At 44.3% G+C, this 16399-nt stretch overlaps 2 protein-coding genes across 3 annotated transcripts in view; both read left to right on the top strand.

The window, feature by feature from the left end:
• The first annotated feature begins 440 nt into the window (after nt 1-440).
• LOC119387162 (stromal cell-derived factor 2) lies at nt 441-1159 on the top strand. The gene has a single exon (XM_037654470.2). It carries the CDS (start codon nt 502-504, stop codon nt 1153-1155), a length of 654 nt encoding a protein of 217 aa, XP_037510398.2. The 5' UTR covers nt 441-501; the 3' UTR covers nt 1156-1159.
• A 3750-nt stretch (nt 1160-4909) lies between these two features.
• Nucleotides 4910-16399, top strand: part of LOC119387160 (neurobeachin-like protein 1) — a 120086-nt gene continuing 108596 nt past the window's right edge. For both annotated transcript variants that reach the window (XM_049413389.1, XM_037654469.2), the window contains exons 1-9: nt 4910-5187; nt 5709-5800; nt 8824-8982; nt 10571-10652; nt 10729-10847; nt 12217-12290; nt 12810-12898; nt 13676-13825; nt 15390-15498. In XM_049413389.1, coding sequence (XP_049269346.1) covers nt 5137-5187; nt 5709-5800; nt 8824-8982; nt 10571-10652; nt 10729-10847; nt 12217-12290; nt 12810-12898; nt 13676-13825; nt 15390-15498 — 925 coding nt within the window. In that variant the 5' untranslated portion in view covers nt 4910-5136. The remainder of the gene's footprint in view (nt 5188-5708; nt 5801-8823; nt 8983-10570; nt 10653-10728; nt 10848-12216; nt 12291-12809; nt 12899-13675; nt 13826-15389; nt 15499-16399) is intronic.

The following is a 16399-nucleotide window of genomic DNA, read 5'->3' as shown; positions in this document are numbered from 1 at the left end:
AACGTCACCAGCGTCCAGTCTCGTGTATATATTCCTGGCTTGTGTCAACGTATTTTTTGCGCTACCTGCTCTATGATGCATTCTTACAAACTCGCCCAGATTTCCGTTCTCGTAAGCAAAATCCAAACGCTGTTTGGGTCTCGCGCATGCGCAGAGGCCTCGACGCTATTTCTTGGGGCCCCAAAATGATTGGGGCCCCTATTCGAAAACCCCCTAATACTATCTCAACCTCTGGATTTACGCAGTTATCCAGGGCCGGTATAGATTGTGGCTGCAAATGATGATGATAATTTAGAACATGACACATGCCCACAGGCGTTCGTCGTCTTCTTCTTTTTTTTTTCTTTTCTTTTTCGCAGACGACGCTCACGTGCTGCCAGCCGAAAGCTTTGGGGCGCGTACGTGCACGCGCCACAGCCGACAAACAAACGAAAAGGAAGAAAAAGAAAACCCGAGCGCGAGCACGGAAATCGAACTTACGGTGCCCTGTCGAAGAACAAAATGGCCATTTCGTCGTGCTGGTGTCTTCTCTTGCTGGCGGGCGCCCTGGTGGCCGACGTCCGGGGACAGGCCCACTACCGCTACGTCACGTGCGGCTCCCTGGTGAAGCTGCTGAACCGTCGCTGGGACGTGCGGCTGCATTCGCACGAGGTCCGCTACTCGAGTGGCAGCGGCCAGCAGTCGGTCACGGCCACCGAGAAGCCGGACGACGTCAACAGCCACTGGATGGTCAAGGGACAGTCGGACACGAGCTGCTCGCGAGGCGAGCCCGTCAAGTGCGGCTCAATCGTGCGACTCGAGCACATGAAGACGAGCCGGAACCTGCACAGCCACCACTTCCCGTCGCCGCTGTCCAACAAGCAGGAGATCAGCGCGCACGGCGAGAACGGTCAGGGCAACTCGGGAGACTTCTGGAGGGTCGTCTGCAAGACGGGCTACTGGGAACGCGACGGCGACGTCAGGCTCAAGCACGCGGACACCGAGGCCTGGCTCTCGGTCTCGGGAAGGTCCTACGGCCAGCAGTTGGGCGGCCAGCTGGAGGTGTGTGGAGAGCTGGCGCCCTACGACGAGTCGTGCGTGTGGAGGACGGCCGAGGGAGTGTTCGTGAAGCCTAGCGAAGGACGCCTTCACATCGTCAAGCACACGGAACTCTGAACGCCTAGTTTCCCGGCGGGTTCTTTTCGTGAAAGCAGAGCGTGCATTAAAGCTGTTCTTCCTTTCTTCTTCATAAATCGCCGTTTATTTTTGTGTTGTGCGCACTGAATGCAGGTGCCAGACGCGCCCATTTGGGGTTTTTAGCGTTTTACTTGAGCTAGGGATACGCGAACGCACAGGCGGGTGTCCATCTTGGTGTCTCGCTAAGGGGGCATGGTCATCAAACTTCAAGTAGGAATCGAATATATTCTTTCTTAGTATTGCTATAGCGTTAGATATAGCATTAGAACGGTCGCACTATAGCATTAGAACGGTTAGAACTATGCATTAGAACGGTCGCAGCTGCCGTAGAACGTATACTTGCACCTCCACTGGGCTGCACGGCTTCTCCGTGCAGCCCAGTGGCGTAGCCAGGGGAGGGGGGGGGGGCACACCGGGCCCGTGCCCCCCCTCCCGAAATTTTTTTTTCCGAACATGGGATACAGAGCACAAAATGACACTCGACCCCACTTATCTGCCCGGACCCTATGTCGGATCAAGGAGGTACCCCCCCCCCCCCCCCCCGCTCCCTACCGAAAAAAATTTCTGCCTACGCCACTGGTGCAGCCCGCATGCCGCCAGCCCTGGCGAACTCTTTCTGTATATATTTGATAGCATAAATTTATTGATTAGCCTGTACGTGCATATTCTTTTGTTTTTTCGTAGAACGAAGCGTCGCTCTTTAATTTTTTTTCTTGTCGGTGAAATAAAGCTATAGGTTGCTTGACTTCACCCTTCAAAATTCTAGAAAGTAACAGTGACAATGAGCGCCCTAGGAAAATCAGGGTCCTCTCATAAAATACGTTAAACTTGACATTGTTGAGCGTATTTAGTCTAATTTGAAGTTTATTTTTGTCTGCTGCAATGCGTGTACTAGGATAGCTCTCAAACGCAGATCAAACACTTCAATGGGTGGCCCTTTCCGCTTACTTGAAGAAAAAGGGGCACTCGCCACTTCAGGACATGTTCTCGCGAATCCTAATGCGCCCTGTCAACGAAATTAGAAGCAGTTGAATGTCATATCTGGCGTTTTCTCTCTATATTCCTTTCCCCCTCATAGCTGTACCAACAATGACAGTAAGTCAGCTTCCCTGCAGGAATACCCTTATTGAGGTGAAGCCTGCTTTGGCGAAAGGTTTTTGACGGAGTCACGCACTTTCTTTGTTAAAACTTGTACAGAATTCTTGTTTGCGTCATTTGAAACAGCACATCACTGTGTAGGATGCATAATGGTACTTGTGCAGGCTGCATAAAGAATCAGTTTTCTCAGTTCTGGCGCCCCAAACATATGACACAGTACGCTATCAGCGTCAACGTATAGGCCTGTATGCACACGCTATGGCCTTCAACAACCACTGAAGCGGAGGTGACTGCTCTACAGGCGCTCCACCCCTACCGGACTCGAGGTACTGTAACTCTAGTTGCTGTGAATGTGAAAGCGTAATTGTCAAACACAATGTGTCATTGTAAATGTCGCTGTTATCGATCAATGGCGTAGCCAGGAGTGGTGGTTTGGGGGGTTCAACCGCTCCTCTCCTTACGTTTACATTTTGTATGTGTATACGCGCACACAATCAATCAAACACACACACACACACACACACACACACACACACACACACACACACACACACACACACACACACACACACACACACACACACACACACACACACACACATATATATGGTTCCAGTCTTGCGCCATGGACTAGTGCAAGCTACGCATTCTTTTTTTCTGCCATTATCTCAGGACTATCTTAATAAAGTTCATTGTCTGTCTGATATTGAGAAGAAGGAATACTGAAGGATGTCATGAGCAGTTTGGTTAAATTGAAGCACCAAACCGAAAATGAGAGAGAGAGAGAGAGAGAGAGAGAGAGAGAGAGAGAGAGTTTAATTACAGAAAGGCAGAGAGGTCGCCCTCAGCTACATTTTGCTCTGGCCTGCTACTCTAAACTGGGGAGCGAAAGAGTGATGAATGACGATGGTAAGGTAGGGAGATGAGAATATAGTGCCGCTACGCTGGGGCAAATCTAAAGACGTGCATTAACTCCAGCGGCTGGCTTGTAAGAAGGCTACGACTGCTTCTATGCCCACATTTGTGCTGCTGACGTCAGGCCAAGGACCTAACACAACCTCATCGGTTAATGGTCTACTATCCCAATCGAGGAGATCAGTTTCTGACGTTCTCGTGCGTACGCTGGACAGGCGCAAAATATATGTTCAAGTGTTTCAGGTAACTGACAATGACCACAATCAGGACCTGTGTCACTTCAATACAGCCGATCAAGTGCATAACGTCTTGTGAATGCCACACCAAGACGAATGAGGTGAATCATAGGTGGAGAGTTTTCATTTTACCGGAGGGGGCGGGGGCCCGACTTGCTCCACATTTTTCTCTCACTCTCCCCCCCCCCCCCCCCATCCCGCCCGCATATATATATATATATATATATATATATATATATATATATATATATATATATATATATATATATATATATATATATATAGAGAGAGAGAGAGAGAGAGAGAGAGAGAGAAAGAGAGAGGGGGGGGGGGGGAGTCCAACTTCCAAATTGAAGAATTTCATGTAACTTTAGTCTCTTAGGTGCCGACACCGCGATATCATTATGAACACCTGTAAGTGGGAGACTCCAGATTTATTTTTGAATTTACACAAAGACATCGATCCACCTCGTAACTCTTGGCTCTAAGCGAAAAAGGCTGCATAGGCTGCTACTCGTTGACTGCATCGCGTAAAATCGATTCCCACAATGCGTGGGATCTAGCGAATTTTTTTATTAATAGGCTTTACTTTGTTAAAACATGCACCAAACGGGAGAGCTAACGCTGGTATGGGAAGCTTTATTTATGCCAGTGAATTCAATTCAAAATGGCCGAAAGTAATTCTCAGATAGTAGCAAATACAATTTGCTACAACGTGAAGCTGCGGTTACGAATCTTTCCGCCAATAGTTCTTTTCTTGACGAGTAATGGAATTGCTCATTTGGTGACCGAACTTGTAGTAAAACCATTGGCGTAAATCATGGGGGGGGGGGGGGGGTCACGGGGGTCCTGACCCCCCCCCCCCCCCCCCCCCCCGTGCTCATGACTAGGGGGGACACCCCTTGCAAGTGTCGCCCCTTGAGATTTAGCTTTACAACATCAGAGATCTGAGTTACTTGACAGTTAAGCCCCCCAGCCCCCCCGTGCTCTCATGCATGTGATCATGCATGTGATGTTTCGCCGAAAATTATACCGGTGTGCGACAAATATGAGCGCCTGCGCGTAAATCTTGCCCAAATCTGAGTTCTAATCTTTTATCCCTTACCATGAGGTAACATGTGGAAGCTCTTCTCGTAGCGGGTGAGAAATGTGTCTAACGATACGTGCAGCTTGTCTGAAAGAGCTTGACGTGACTCAAGCCCTGTCTTTTAACACATCAATCATAATACATGACTGGAAGGACGACTGCGACTTCTCGCACCTCTTCTTGTTACACAAACCCATCATTCATTTGGCGAAGTGCGATATGTGACACGTGCCCGGCCCACGTAGAACTCCGTAAAATACGGTACACGGAAAGCGAACGGACAGCAGGCGCTACCTTACGCCGGTGCGGAAAACTACAGTGGAAAAGCCAGGAAAAAGTTTTGCGGCGTTGGCGGCACCTGGCGAACGTCCAAACAACCGCAAACATGCGGCAGCGCTGGCGCTAGCCCCGTCGTACTATGCTGCCTACCTGACATGACGTTTTACGTATCCGTGTGTGGGCTTGTTAGTGCAGTTCACGACCTGAAATGGCTGGTTCCAGGGTTCCGGAAGGGTGATAACGAGCTTGTGATTCGTGACAAACCCACGTGCTTCAGAGCTGCCGGACACTGCGACCGTATGAACCAACTCGCGGCTCCGGCAGCGATGCGGTATCGTTGCTAAAATGTCAGCGAAGGAAGCCCTTGAAGCCCTATGGAGTGCCTACCAAATCAAGGTAGCAATGTTTACCGTACCATTAATTGCCTGAAGCACCAGAGGGGAAAACACACATCGGACCGGGCACGAGTGATCGGGCGTGACTAGTTAGTCGTTTAGAACTGTTCCGAAAGCAATCGCCTTTGGTACACCTTTCCTAATACACCTGTTCTGTTTTGTTTTCGTTACTCTTGCACACCGGAATGTAACACTTCCCCTAGGCAACTTTCGCAATCTGGAAGTGCTCTGTTTAATAAAGGAGGAATATGTCGCACCATGTAGGAAGAACTAATTCGAAGAACTCACTCTAGCATATCGCAGGTTTAAAGTGTAATTAGGATCGTCTCCGAAGTGGGTGGGTGCATACGACGTTTTAAGCCGGCCGTGGAGATTGCGTGTGTCGAGATCGAAGCTGCCTGTTTCAGAGGTGTGGGTTGTTGCCCAAAGCCAGTTACGTGCTTGTGTGAAAGTTTCTCCGCGTCAGCTGTTTGAAGGGCTCAATCACTGCTCTCGCATAACGCCTGTACGTGTGTTCTGCAGCGGAATTCCACCACACTGTCGGATTACATGGTGGAGTTTCGCCGTCAGTACGGCGACTGCTTGAAGACGGATTTCCCAGCTAACCCAAGCAGGTAACTGCACCATTCTCCCGGTACACGTATGTGTGGTAAACGAAGTCATATTAGAGAGCCTGTTTATTTACTGGGAAGTTTGGTGACCGAATAGCAATATATGCCTTCCGGCACGAAGTTTGAAACTGTTATATTTCACCTGATCGCTTATATAGCTGTCACTATCTCCATGTTGCTTCCTCGTAAACATACGTATCTGCATTAACAGCCAAAACAAGCATGCCGTTTTGTTTCCATCATCAAAAGCGCTTCAATGATATCTTCGCCAGCACATCATTATTGTGGCTTGCAAAAGTGAGCTGTTTTACAGAACATGATATGAATTGCACAGTTGAAAGGCAACTTCCATTTAGCGAAGGAGCAAGAAGGAACAAAAGAAAAGCTAAGAGACTGATAAGGTGATAAGGCATGTGCATTGTGTCATTCAGACAGTAAAAGAAGTTCCTGCTCTTATGCCAACAGACACTGGCAGGCTTTGATGTTCGTTCTCTGATCTCTTATGCTAGCTTGTAGGATTGAAACGACCTAATTCTCAGTTTGAATTCCAATATTTCTTGTTTCACCTGTACCGGTATGGTGTGCTTACCTGTTAATACTTAGTCTTGCCAAGCAATACTTTCTGGATTGCCCATCTGTGAAACAAGTTGCATGCTTTACGTTTTGATAAGTCACCATGTATATTTTGATTACCCAAAATTGTACATATTAACAGCTCTACAATGACTGACTGCCTCTGCAATGCAATGACCTGCATAACGAAAAAAAGTGCCCCGCCACTGTGGTCTAGTGGTTATGGCGCTCGACTGCTGACCCGAAGGTCACGGGATCGAATCCCGGCTGCGGTGGCTGCATTTTCGATGGAGGCAAAAATGTTTGAGGCTCATGCACTTAGATTTAGGTGCACGTTAAAGAACCCCAGGTGGTCGAAATTTCCGGAGCCCTCCACTACGGCGTCTCTCATATTCATATCGTGGTTTTGGGACATTAAACCCCAGATATTATTATTATTTTTGCAAAACGAAAGATTCCTTGTCTCAGCTATATTATGAACATTACAGTCCTTAACCTTTCAGCTAAGTGAAGTGTTTAACAAAGTACTTCTCGGGTCCCAAGCATTTTTTATAAAGGCTTTTGACTGTGTAGTGCCGTTTGCTTGATCCTCAGCCAAAAGTGCCCTTATTCTGCTCAGAGTGAATGGCTAGAACACTCGTGAATGACTATTTGCGGATACATTAAACAACCTCAGACAGTGAAGATCAGAGGAACAGCTCTTTAGCACGTGATTTTTCACAGCCTATTTGTTGAATTTTATATAAAGTCTGTCAGCAACTCAATCAATTCACGATCACTGAAAATTGAACAGTAATTTAAGCGATAGGTTGTATGTAACACAGCACAGTTTTGAGATGTATATGTTGACTCCAAAATGCATGTATGGTCACAGTGTTCTTGCTCAGCATATGTTCATTGCATTCATCGCCAGGGGTTAGGTGGCACTTTTGAGTCTTGGAGAGTTCATGGCTTTTTGACGGACAGGGGCATTCGTTTTTGGCACTTTGCTCTTAAGTGATTTGTCAGGGACAACTTAACTGCATAAACTCTAGCACCTGGGTTTCCTGGGATGAGATTGTCTAAGCACCTAGCTTTCTGAATTGTTTGCTTGCCGTCTCGTGACTTCCTGAGCGACTCGCCCTGCTCCACTGCGCGGGCAGGCAAATGTTTAGAAAGTAAGATGCTTGTATAATTTCTTTCTTGGAAACTACATTTATGAAGAGTTTGAATTCTAAGAAAGGGAAGTTTAATAGAATGTGATCCAAACTAGAATGATAAAAGGTTTCAGTTATGCATTATAGATTTTTTATGTAAGGAGCACAAAACCGAAATACTTTTATACAAAATGCATGAGTGAATGACGAGCCACCACTTAGTTTTTTAATGAACTGCAGAAGGGAGCTTCCCGCCTCCTGCATGCTCACTTAGAACCACAAACACATGACTGAGTCAGTGGTATTGTTCCATATTTACGGCTATCGAAATACATGGCATCCTGAATATTAGGTGTTCTCTTATTTTGATTTTTCACTTTCACAGTCACTTTCACATGACCCTTGTCCTTCGCTATATGTCTGCCAATGGCTCCTCTATTTTTTTCAATGCCAGTGCAACTGCTCACTCCTCAGTGAGAACCGTTGGTCCGCCTTAGTTCAGGGAGTTGCCGTGGTACGACACCACCTAAAGGGTGCGACTAAAGCCTTAGGTACGGCTGCTTGCATCAGTGTGTCTGAGCGCGCAACGGTGCAACTCCTGTGGAGATTTGGTATACGCGCCGTCCCTCTCCTATATCACGCGTTTGTCAGATTTGTTCCTTCGCTTTCCTCCCTTTGTGGCTCGAAGCAGTACTGCTGCCGCCTCACAGCGCTTGTGTGGCACATATTAAAGCCAGTACATGCAGCAGCATCGCGGTGACGCGTCCCCATTGGTAACATGCATAGCACCATGAATGGAGACGCGCGTCTCTTAGAGAGCCAGTGTGATGGCCAACATAGTGATAGTGAGGGATGCAAGTCGCCCCCCCCCCCACGAATAGAAACACAACTGAACAAAAAATTACCTTCTCTGACTTCCGTCGTGAGGCACCACCTTAAGTGTACTCTTACCTATGAATGCAAAGCAGGTGCGAACGCTTGCCGACGGGGGAGAGTAGGAAAGGGCGATAGGAGAGGGTGGTAAACGACTGGATCGGGCGCATCTGACTAGCATTGAAAAAATAGAGGAGGCGGTGTGTCTGCAAACAAGAGAAGTCAGTTAGCAGGAAATAACTTAAGTGCTGATTGCTTTAGACAGCTTCAGGACACACTTAATTAAGCAAAGTGAAGCAACAAGACCCCTCAGGTTTGTTTCAACTAACTAAAATTATGGAGGATCTGACCTAGGATTGGCATGAGTCACTTGTATATTTGTATAATATGTTAGTGACCTCGAGTGTGGTGTACTATACCGCTTACCATTTCATTTCATTGAAGGTCTGTTGGGAGCCCTCATCTGATAGACCTTCCTGAAGGATTCCTTCAGGTTGTGGAGTTGTACCTGAGGGAGTGTAGCGATGAATGCAACACAGGTGTTACTGTTGAAACGGTGCAAAAGGCCAGTGTGGCTGTTCAAGTGCTCAGCATACTGTCACGGTAAGCAGAGTTGACATTTTACATTGCTTGAAGGCACACTGTGCTTTGCTTTGTGTTTGCTCAGCAACCATGGCAATATTGTCTCAGACATCTTTATGTTCTCTACATACAGTGTTGTATACTTGCGTATGTAGAGAAATCTTGAATCTCTTGTTCGTGAATTTTGGCAGCATCATAAGTTACACATTGTCACTTGAGTATTCTCTTTTGGCGCAAGACATCTGTGTTTGGTAATTAGTATTGGAGGACACAAATTTGTCAACAAAGTTCTTATCTGAAAATTTTCTTTGATGGAAATGCACCCATAGATACAGAGCTATGTTGTACATATTGTTAATAGCTTTAGGTGTACATTAAAGAACCCCAGGAGGTCGAAATTTCCGGAGTCCTTCACTACGGCGTCCCTCATAATAATGTCGTTGTTTTGGGACGTAAAACCCCAACAATTATTATATTAATGCATATTGTTAAATCCACTTAAAGGGACAGGAAGATAATGTTATATCGTCGTTTTTTTTTCTTCTAAAAATATGAGTTTACGTTTTCTCCCTGCACCATGTTTGGCAGGCTCGAAGTTAGTGTAAATGTGTGTTTCTTGGAAAATATGGAATGCAGAAAAAAAGAAAGCCTGTTTGTACTTTTGCACTTCTGATAATATGAGGTTAAAAGCAAATTTTCACTGAGGTGCCTTTGGCTTGGCTTTGGCTTTGTTTCACTATGTTGGCTTCCCTCGTTAGTGTCTTCAGAAATGGAGAATCACGGGGAGACACTTTTTTAGTAGCATGGAGGAATTTAGACATGGTTTACTCTATTAGCAAAGTATTTGTGTACTTCACAGAGGACACTGGGGAGTTTATATGTCATTTTTGCATGCCAAGAAAATTTGCCAACTCACAGACTATTTTCAATCTAATGCATACGGGTGGTGACACCCATCTGCATTTATTGATGTCAGGGCCCATCATTTGAAACTTATTTATTGGATGAATAGATGGGTAGACTGAGCATCTCCTTTGAAGAAGAATAGTGGCTGATGTCGCCAAGCTTGTTAATGCACTGAGGCGAAGTGCCCATAGAGTCCGAACTATGCACCATGAGAGACCTTATTAATAAAATCAATGGGTCGGTTTCCTGTGGAGTTGTCAGTCATGTGTGCTGGTGCTGGAACTCCTCCATCCTTGCATTAGTTCTTTCTTTAAAGCCTTACACCTAGTAAAACTTTAATGTACGCATTCATTCTATCGAAATGAGAATGAAGCCCAGTTATAATAAACACTGGTGCACTGAATAAAAATACGATGGTATTAACCAAGTATATCTGTGTTATTGATTTGGGGCTTGCATTAGTTCACTCTAGTGTTGACATTATCACCATCTGTCTCCTTGCTCTGTTTCATCAATAAATTTGAGCTCTTGTTCTCAGTGAATGAATGCATCAGATAACTATTTATGTTCTGTGACGTATGTCCATAGCTGAACATAAAGAAATCCTTTTATGTCTTGCAATCCATCATGCATGCTGAGCTTGCACGTTCAGCTACTGATTGGCTCTCTAATTTGTTCTCTCTCTTTCCTTTTTTCTTTGTAGCAACTTCAACAACATTCCATTTGTTTCAACTAGCGATGCAGTGCCTCTTGTCATAGTGATTTCATCAGCTGTTGCCAACCAGGTGGGGTTTCGTGTCTTTCTCGAGGAAGGTCGTTTGCCAAAGTGCAGTTCTTTCTAATGTGCGTCGTTTCTCTCAGTACACTCAGCACTCTAAAGATGCAAACGACCAGAACACAGCAAGTTTCCTCCTCTCCGTGCTGGTCTTCCTCGAAGTCCTGTACGACCCGCATCTCACCTGGCAGAAGATGTGCGCCAAGTAAGTGTTACGCTATAGCGTAGTGAAGTTTATTAGCTAAGCACACTTCTCAATTGCATCGCTTATAGCGAGGGACGTGGCTGTGTTTGTAAAGGAGATTGCTATGCTAACTGCTGACCTGGGTGTTGGTTCCGGGTTTAAATTGTTAACCTGAATATAACTGCTGTAAATTGTAACTGCTGACCGGAATGTTGGTTCCCAGACAAAGACTATTTTTTTCTTCAACAGTGACACTGTACACCCCAGAAGCCTGCACGGGTTTCCTTGTAGGTTTGTGCTTGTGAAAGTACAGAAGATGTATTCTTTGTTTTGATTTACTAGCAAAATATCTCAAACTGTACTGATACAGGTTTAGGTAGTTGGTGTTGATGTTCTGCCCTGAATGTGTGTGAATCCACGCACTGAGTGCAAGATGTTGATCATGTTGCATCGAGATTGTGGGTAACATTTGTGTGCTCTTTTGATTTGAAATGTGTAATGGGTCTATTCTGTGACTTTTTAGTAAAGACGCACACTAAAGTTAATGTTAGGCCGAATCACATTTGATAGCAATCAGACTAGACGAGTTGAGTTCTTCTTTATTCCAAACATTTTGTACTGCCAGCAACTGGTCAGTTGTGTTGAGTATATTTGGCCACTGGTGTGCCTAGCTTTCTTGGTGTTTTTGAAATGTGCTGCTGTCACTAAGTAAACATTGGCAGCATTACTGGGCCATAAAATTTAAGAGGGTAGTGTTCATACTTTTATGTTTGTATTATATTTCTTTCTTGAATAAATGTAATAATTTCTTGTTTGCCACTGTTTGTAGTTGTCTTTTTATTTACTACTTGGAATTATTGAGGGAAGTATTAGTACGACAGCCTTCGTCCAGGGCTGTATAGAACAGGGGTGCACTGTGTGGTGAGATTAGTAGCTTTAAATTGCTATTTTATCCAATTCTGATTGTGTATGGCTTATTTTTCTTCTTTGACATGATGTCTTTCTTATTTATTAAACTTGCATAATTTTCATTCATATTGAGTTTCATACTTCTGAAGACATTGTGTTAAAAAGCATGCTTTACAGCCACAACTTCAGTACATTTTTTTCTATGCTCACTTTAGTGCCTTGCTTTATTTTTTTATTTCCTTTGAAATAGTCTTATTAAGACATTTGTAACTTCCTTTGGAAAATTCAGTCTATGTCTCACTGGTTATGCTTCACACATGCTTACTCTGAACTCAAACTGATTTGAACAGTGTTGACTGCAAGCTGCACAAAAGTTAGTTGTATGCCTAGTGATCTTAGCTCATGTTTAAAGTGCCATTGAAGAAACACAGTTTTTTTTATTTGTATTGCTGACACTTTTCACATATGCTTATCCTTTCAGGGTCCCCTTGGATTCAACGAAGTGTAAAGTTAGCCCATCACATCTTCACCTTGAAGTTATTCCATTTTTCTATGGTGAGCTTGCGTACTAAGTTTTTATATAGCTTCTTTCTCCTAATTATACAATGTGAGTAAGTGATAAATAACACTCCGTTCCATAAAGTAAAAGTCTTTTTGAACATCAGCTGTCATTGTGTAATTTGTACAAGATGATGTTATGAAACTGTTATTAAGGAAGTGAGTTAATAGTGAAATGCCTCTGAAGCCCTCATGTTTGTCTCTGCCAGGAATGAATTATCAGGAACATATTTTAGTCTCTATTTTTTCAGTATGTGATGCTGATAAGTGAACTGAAGCTTCAAAAGTCACCAGAGTGCTCTTTATATGTTCCTGATCTCAGATTGCAAAACATTGGTTTTATAATTACAGAATCAGTCAATTAATCAATGTTATTCATATGCAGATAAAATAATTTTGATATCATTTATGCTTGCCCACAAGGAATTGGTACTATTTGAATTGGCCATTTGCTTAGGTGAACATTTGTGTTCGTGTGCTGCAAGCTGTAACATCACGCTTTTTGTTCTTCCTTAGATTGCCTCAGTTCAAAGCCTTGCTTTTTACCTGCCTCAATACAGATGAAGCTCATTCACGTTTTTGGTGCAATCATTTGTGGAGCCCAGGTGAGCATTTCATTGTACTACTTGAGTGCAGCTATGGGCATTTATTTGCTGTGAGCAGGATTGTGAGTTTGATGTTCTTCCACTGTTTTCCGAGAGAGGTGGAACACAGAGACGGTCGTGTGCTTAGATATAATTGCACATGAAAAAAAAATCCCACTGTGACATCTCCCATTGCCTTTGTGTTGCTTTGGGACATTTAACCACATAATTTGAATTAATTGTAGGAATAGAACATGGGCAAATTGTTTGCCTAGTGACCATTTTTCTCTAGCTCTCACTGCGCTCCAGTTCCAGTGATTGTGTGTCGCAAGAACTCTTCATCTGTTGAGAGCAAGTAGACACGATGAACAAAAAGTATAGAGGACGGAACTTCTAGTCCAGCAGCCATTTGGCAATTTCTTGCTTTCATCCTGTAGCTTTCATATATCCAGAGCGGTGTAATTCGAGAAGAAACTCCTCATACACTTTGTTTGTTTTCAGTGTCTTCAGGACGTTGGCTGTAAAGAAATGAGGCTAAGAAATGTAAGAAATGAGACTAACTGGAAGGCCAGTAGCCTTCCAGTGTAGTGAACTCACTTATCTTAGAACTCTACTTATCTTGGATTTTTTCTTGTCTTTAGAACTTTGAGTTAATGCGGTTGTACTTTACTGTGGGAATGTACAGGTCTGGTAGAGTTTATTTAGAAGCTGTGATGGTAGTGAATGTCAGTTTCTTCAAAGATGAAAAAGAGAACTCACATTCTGCCTTTTGTGTCTTCTCTGGTTGCCATGATGCAGCACAATGCTCAAGTGGCAATAAACCAGAACACAGTAGAAATCCTGTTCCACCGACTGCGGGAACAGGAATGCCCTCTTGAGGTGAAGATGACAGCGGTTCGATGCATCCTGCAAGGTATTGTCACCCTGTGTGCCTCACCACCGGAAGCAGTGAGTATCCTCCCATCTCCCATGTTTTCTTGAGTGCAAAGCATTGTTTGACTTTTCCACGGGCTTTCTTCCTCATCGTTTAGTGCACTCTACTCTTGAACCCACACAATGCCGTGAAGGCCACGATAGACTTGGTGCGGCAAGAGTATTGGAACGCACGCCGAGGAAAGCAAATAATTTCTTTCATGCTTTTAAATTCACTCGCTATTAGTGAGTAGGCTTTATAGGGCGAAAACTAGCTAGTACGTCCCCACAGGTGAAACTAACAGCATGCAAAAAAAGCACTTATTAGACCCATCTGAGAATATGCAACAATAGTTTAAAACACGCACCAAAAACACTTAACTGACATGAAAGGGGAAATGGACAACCACCTGTTTGTAGCGCGAAGTCACAAAGAAACCTTCTTAGTTGCCGAAAAATAAAACCCGGGACCAATGCCAGAAAGGCATTGGTCCCGGGTTCAAACCCCGGACCAGGACGAATTTTTCAGCAACTAAGAAGCTTTCTTTCTGAGTAATCCGTATAGATTTCCTTGTGGCTTCGTGCTACAAACGGTTGGTTGTCTATTTTCCCTTTCTTAACCATTCCGCCACCTTGTGGGATTCCGCAGAACTCATTTGCAATACTTGACTGACATGTTAGAAAAATATTCAAAACAGGGCACTTTGAGTTGTTTATTCAAAGTATGCCAAGCAAGAGAGCCTTTCTGCACTCCGTATGTAGGCCTGTGTCATAACTCCGGCTAGCTAGCGTAAGCTAGCCTGTCTGAATTTCCTTCTTCTCCTTTCCTTCTTCACCTCTGAACTGTCACTTGAGTAATAAGAACCACGAGAAATCTATGCACCCCTTTCTCCCACGCTGTAGCACAACGTTTCGTGTTGTAGGCAGGTGTTTGAGTGGGATGTGGAGTGTTCTCTTCATCATTTCCTCTTGTACAAATGTTGCAGCTGATGTGCTCAGTTCAGCAGTGTGCACGAATGTGGCTTTGTTTCTTCATTCTCATTGGAATGATGTGTAGTGTGTTTATACTGTAGTTGCTGTTCCTTTTTCTTTTGCGTGAAATATTGAGTGGCAACTGTGCAGTGATGTTTGGGGGGGGGGGGGGCGAATTATTCTATTAAACTAATTTATTGAGACTACATCCTATTGACTGGGAAGCAGTGGTGAACGAATTTCTGAGAAATAGTGGTATGCAGGTGTGGTGATATATGAGTAGCGAAATCAATTACCTTGTTTATTTGTTTGAGTGCTCTAATTGCATAAGTAGTTTATGTTGGTATTTTTTAAATCAAGTAGTCTTTGCTTTTGGGATTCACTGTTGCATCACTATTTGGTCATATATTGTTTTTCTTATTGGTTTGCCAACAGCCGTTTGTAAAGTCTGACGTAGCAGTTTGGAAAACGCAAGGCTGGAAAGTTGTGATGTCCTTGTCAGAAACAACTCCTTCTTTATAGGCGATGGTTGTAAGGTTATTGTAAGTGCCACATGAAATGATTCAAACTGGGATTGGTATGAGGAGGGAACAGCACTTCATATTCTTACATGTTTGTTTCTGTGCAGAGAAAGGTGGACCTGAATGCATTCGTGCGCGAGTACTTGGGGACTCTGTCCAAGCTGATGACTGAAGAAGAGAAGCCCACACAAGTGGATACAGCTCAGTGGATGATGAGTAAGACATTTTGTGCAAATGTTTGACTGTTTCTTTCGAAATTGCGCACCCTATCGGATCGTTCATTCAGATCTGCAAGTCTACAGCTCAGAAGCTTTTTTGTGAAAAATTGTAATGGTAGCTTTGGAGCTGGTTCCTTCCTCTTTGGCAAAGAATTTGTGTTCCACTGGTAGATCTGGCGAGTTCACCTGTTCCTCTTGTTTTGAATTACTCTCTCTGCAGTAGTGTGCCCTTTCTTGCTTTGCTATCGTGGCACGAATTTGGCCGGATGTTTGAGGACACTTTGCATGTCAGTCTGCTGAGAGGAGCACGAGGGGCGAGACACGTTTGTTTTCGGTGGTTGTGGCAGCTCTGAGTAGTAGTTACAAACATCGCCACGCTAAGAATCTATCTAACTTACGCAGTTGATTTCTGTGAATTCAGCACCATGGTTGAGCAGGCCACAACTCGCACAGTGAAAACACACGTTCCAGAGCAGCAAGTTCAATTAACAGGACAATGCACCAAACGAAAGACCCTGTTTCTAGAACCAGTTGCCTGCCAGTTCCATTGTGATCCATTGCACAACAGTTTGTTTTCCACAGGAAAAAAGTCCTTTTTAATTAAAGCACACGAGCGCCAACAGTGGGCGCGCAAGCGCTCATGGGAAATGTGTGCACGCCGCAGCAGCTGCCTCGATGAGTGCACGGGCCTCACACTTCAGCTTTCCACTTTTGCCGTGCTAGCAATTCTTAGGTCAATTGAATTTGGCAAGGTGCAACATAATTCTGCATAATGCAATCATGAACTTCATTGTTTAGCTGCGACGGTCTCTCTACGATATAATTCTATCTGTCTAGCGTTTCCGCATGTCACTTTTGAACCAGCTGAGCGACTTGTATGTGTCTCTCTCTTTTTTTTT

This window comes from Rhipicephalus sanguineus, chromosome 3 (genome assembly GCF_013339695.2).
Source record: "Rhipicephalus sanguineus isolate Rsan-2018 chromosome 3, BIME_Rsan_1.4, whole genome shotgun sequence".
In the NCBI taxonomy this organism is placed as follows: domain Eukaryota; kingdom Metazoa; phylum Arthropoda; class Arachnida; order Ixodida; family Ixodidae; genus Rhipicephalus; species Rhipicephalus sanguineus.
The sequence above is the reverse complement of the archived record's forward strand: the minus strand, read 5'-3'. Positions and strand labels throughout refer to the sequence as shown.